General features: G+C 35.6%; 1 protein-coding gene across 1 annotated transcript; it reads right to left on the bottom strand.

The window, feature by feature from the left end:
* Positions 1-6: 6 nt before the first annotated feature.
* On the bottom strand, positions 7-914 carry LOC107196650 (alkylated DNA repair protein alkB homolog 8-like). The gene is made up of 2 exons (XM_015599463.2): positions 550-914; positions 7-389 (listed from the first exon to the last, which is right to left on the bottom strand). The coding sequence occupies exons 1-2, from the start codon at positions 617-619 to the stop codon at positions 49-51; spliced, it is 411 nt and encodes a 136-aa protein (XP_015454949.2). The 5' UTR covers positions 620-914; the 3' UTR covers positions 7-48.
* Positions 915-1,948: the final 1,034 nt, after the last annotated feature.

The raw sequence follows: 1,948 nt of genomic DNA, 5'->3' as shown, positions 1-1,948 counted from the left end.
AGAGTGTTCATAACTTTTGAATTTGTTGGTTATAACTGTTCTATAGTCTTACAAAACTATCATTATATCATGAGGAAGAAGGTGATAATAACTCTTACAATACAGTAGAAAGCCAGAAGCAACATTACTTGCCATATATAACTCCTTATTGATGCCAAGATACTTTCCATTTCCACATCCGATATCGGCCACTAATGAACCGCTTGGCAAAGCTTTCAAAAACTCCACAATGCGTGGCCAAGCGCTATGTCTTGTGCTACTGAAGTGCCCAGCAATCTCTTCATAAACTCGATGGACATATTCTTGCTCCAGTTGTGCGGCTTCTTTATCACTCTCTGGAAATGATGGGGGAGGCTCCTTCATCTGGCTGTCACAGACTAAAGGGTAACCTAATGAAAAAATAAGGCAATTTTAACCTTTTATTTTCATAAGGTCTCATGATTTCTTAAAAGAAAAAGCAAATAAATCTAAATTGGGTGACTAGGGACAAGTAGGCTCTGATTTATCAGTTTTAAAAAAATAGCTCTTACCTAGCAAGTTCAATTATACCTGTGATGGATCTACAATAAAAGGAAGGTGGGAAATCCATTTGCGACAAAACATGACTGCAATTCTGCATGCCTTATAATGAGGATGCCTGTTTCATCTTGGGATTAAGGGTCATCTTATTCAGGAAAGCATCTTGATGGGCCTGGCCTAACCAGAAAAAATTTAGCTAAATTAATAAGATTTAGGGTTTTACTCTTGGTGAGTGAAGGGGATAGGAGCTGTGGGGGGCACCAGGACTCTCATAAGAGCAAGACCTAGAAGCAAAATGTCATTTGATAATAATCACAGAATTTAATGAATACCTTTTGAAGCAGTTTATATGTATTGTCTCACTTCTCAAAGTAACACTACAAGATAGGTACTAATTATACTCATTTTACAGATGAGGAAACTGAAGCACAGAACACTAAACAATACCAAAGTGACAAAGTCACAGAGCCAAGATTTAAACCCAAGCAGTGGAGACTCCAGAGCCCACATTCTCAATGACTAAACTGCTGCCTCCTTCAACAGAATGAGCAATTCCTAAGCAGAACACCACCAAGTAATGAAGATGACAGAGGAAATTTAGGACACAATGTCTCAAATTAATTTTTCTGTTCCTTGTTCTCTGAAATAATGCCTCCTACTCATTTTAAATCCTTTTCTGTTCTCTGCTATGCTATATTCCCCTCTGTCTTCAGCCAAAGTTTGTGACACATATCTTTTCATGAGTAGTATTAAAGAACAAAAGGAACAGTGTTCCCAGAGAAACCACAGACAAGACTAAAACAATAATTAGAAATAGAATTGGGCTACAGCATTGATGGCTTCAGAAACTTTTCCTAAATATAACTAGACTATGTCAAATCTTGAGAAAGCCCAGAATGGAGGTGGGAGCATCTAGTCCCTACTAATGTGTGAAATGAAGCTCTAAACATTTTAAGTGGACATTTAAGAAAAGGGTGGCCCCCTAAAACTTAAAGACTCTAAAATATACATGGTTACAATTTATTGCTTAAATCAGAATTACAACTACACTACAATATACATTACAATTATCCTATACTGGTCTTAGTAAACTTTTACTCTCTTGGAAATTATGAACGTCTAAATTATCTAAAGAGAGTAACAACTGTTATCACTTAAAAATAGATGATTTTGACCAAAAGTATCCAAAAGATGGCCTTAACTTTAAAAAAATCTATAAACTGAATATACAGAGCTTCTTATAGCATCCCTTCTACTTAATTAATGCCCATAACAAAGAAACATTTGCATAAGAAAACTAGCTTGTCTCTCCAACTAGACTCAGGTTCCTTAAGAACAAGAGCCATACTTTATTTTTCTGCACCTTGTAAAGTTACTGGCAGTATTAGACCAAATATTTAATAAACATCTTATAATCGATAAAAAAAAA

The sequence above is a fragment of the Pteropus alecto genome, unplaced genomic scaffold (genome assembly GCF_000325575.1).
Source record: "Pteropus alecto unplaced genomic scaffold, ASM32557v1 C18840024, whole genome shotgun sequence".
Classification (NCBI taxonomy): Eukaryota; Metazoa; Chordata; class Mammalia; order Chiroptera; family Pteropodidae; genus Pteropus; species Pteropus alecto.
The sequence above is the reverse complement of the archived record's forward strand: the minus strand, read 5'-3'. Positions and strand labels throughout refer to the sequence as shown.

Excerpts from the sequence above, each read along its gene's own strand:
- LOC107196650 (XM_015599463.2), bottom strand. The coding sequence starts at position 619 with ATGCAGAATTGCAGTCATGTTTTGTCGCAAATGGATTTCCCACCTTCC. Across the intron at positions 390-549 it reads TTATTGTAGATCCATCACAG|GTTACCCTTTAGTCTGTGAC; the intron begins GTATAATTGAAC and ends TTTTTTCATTAG.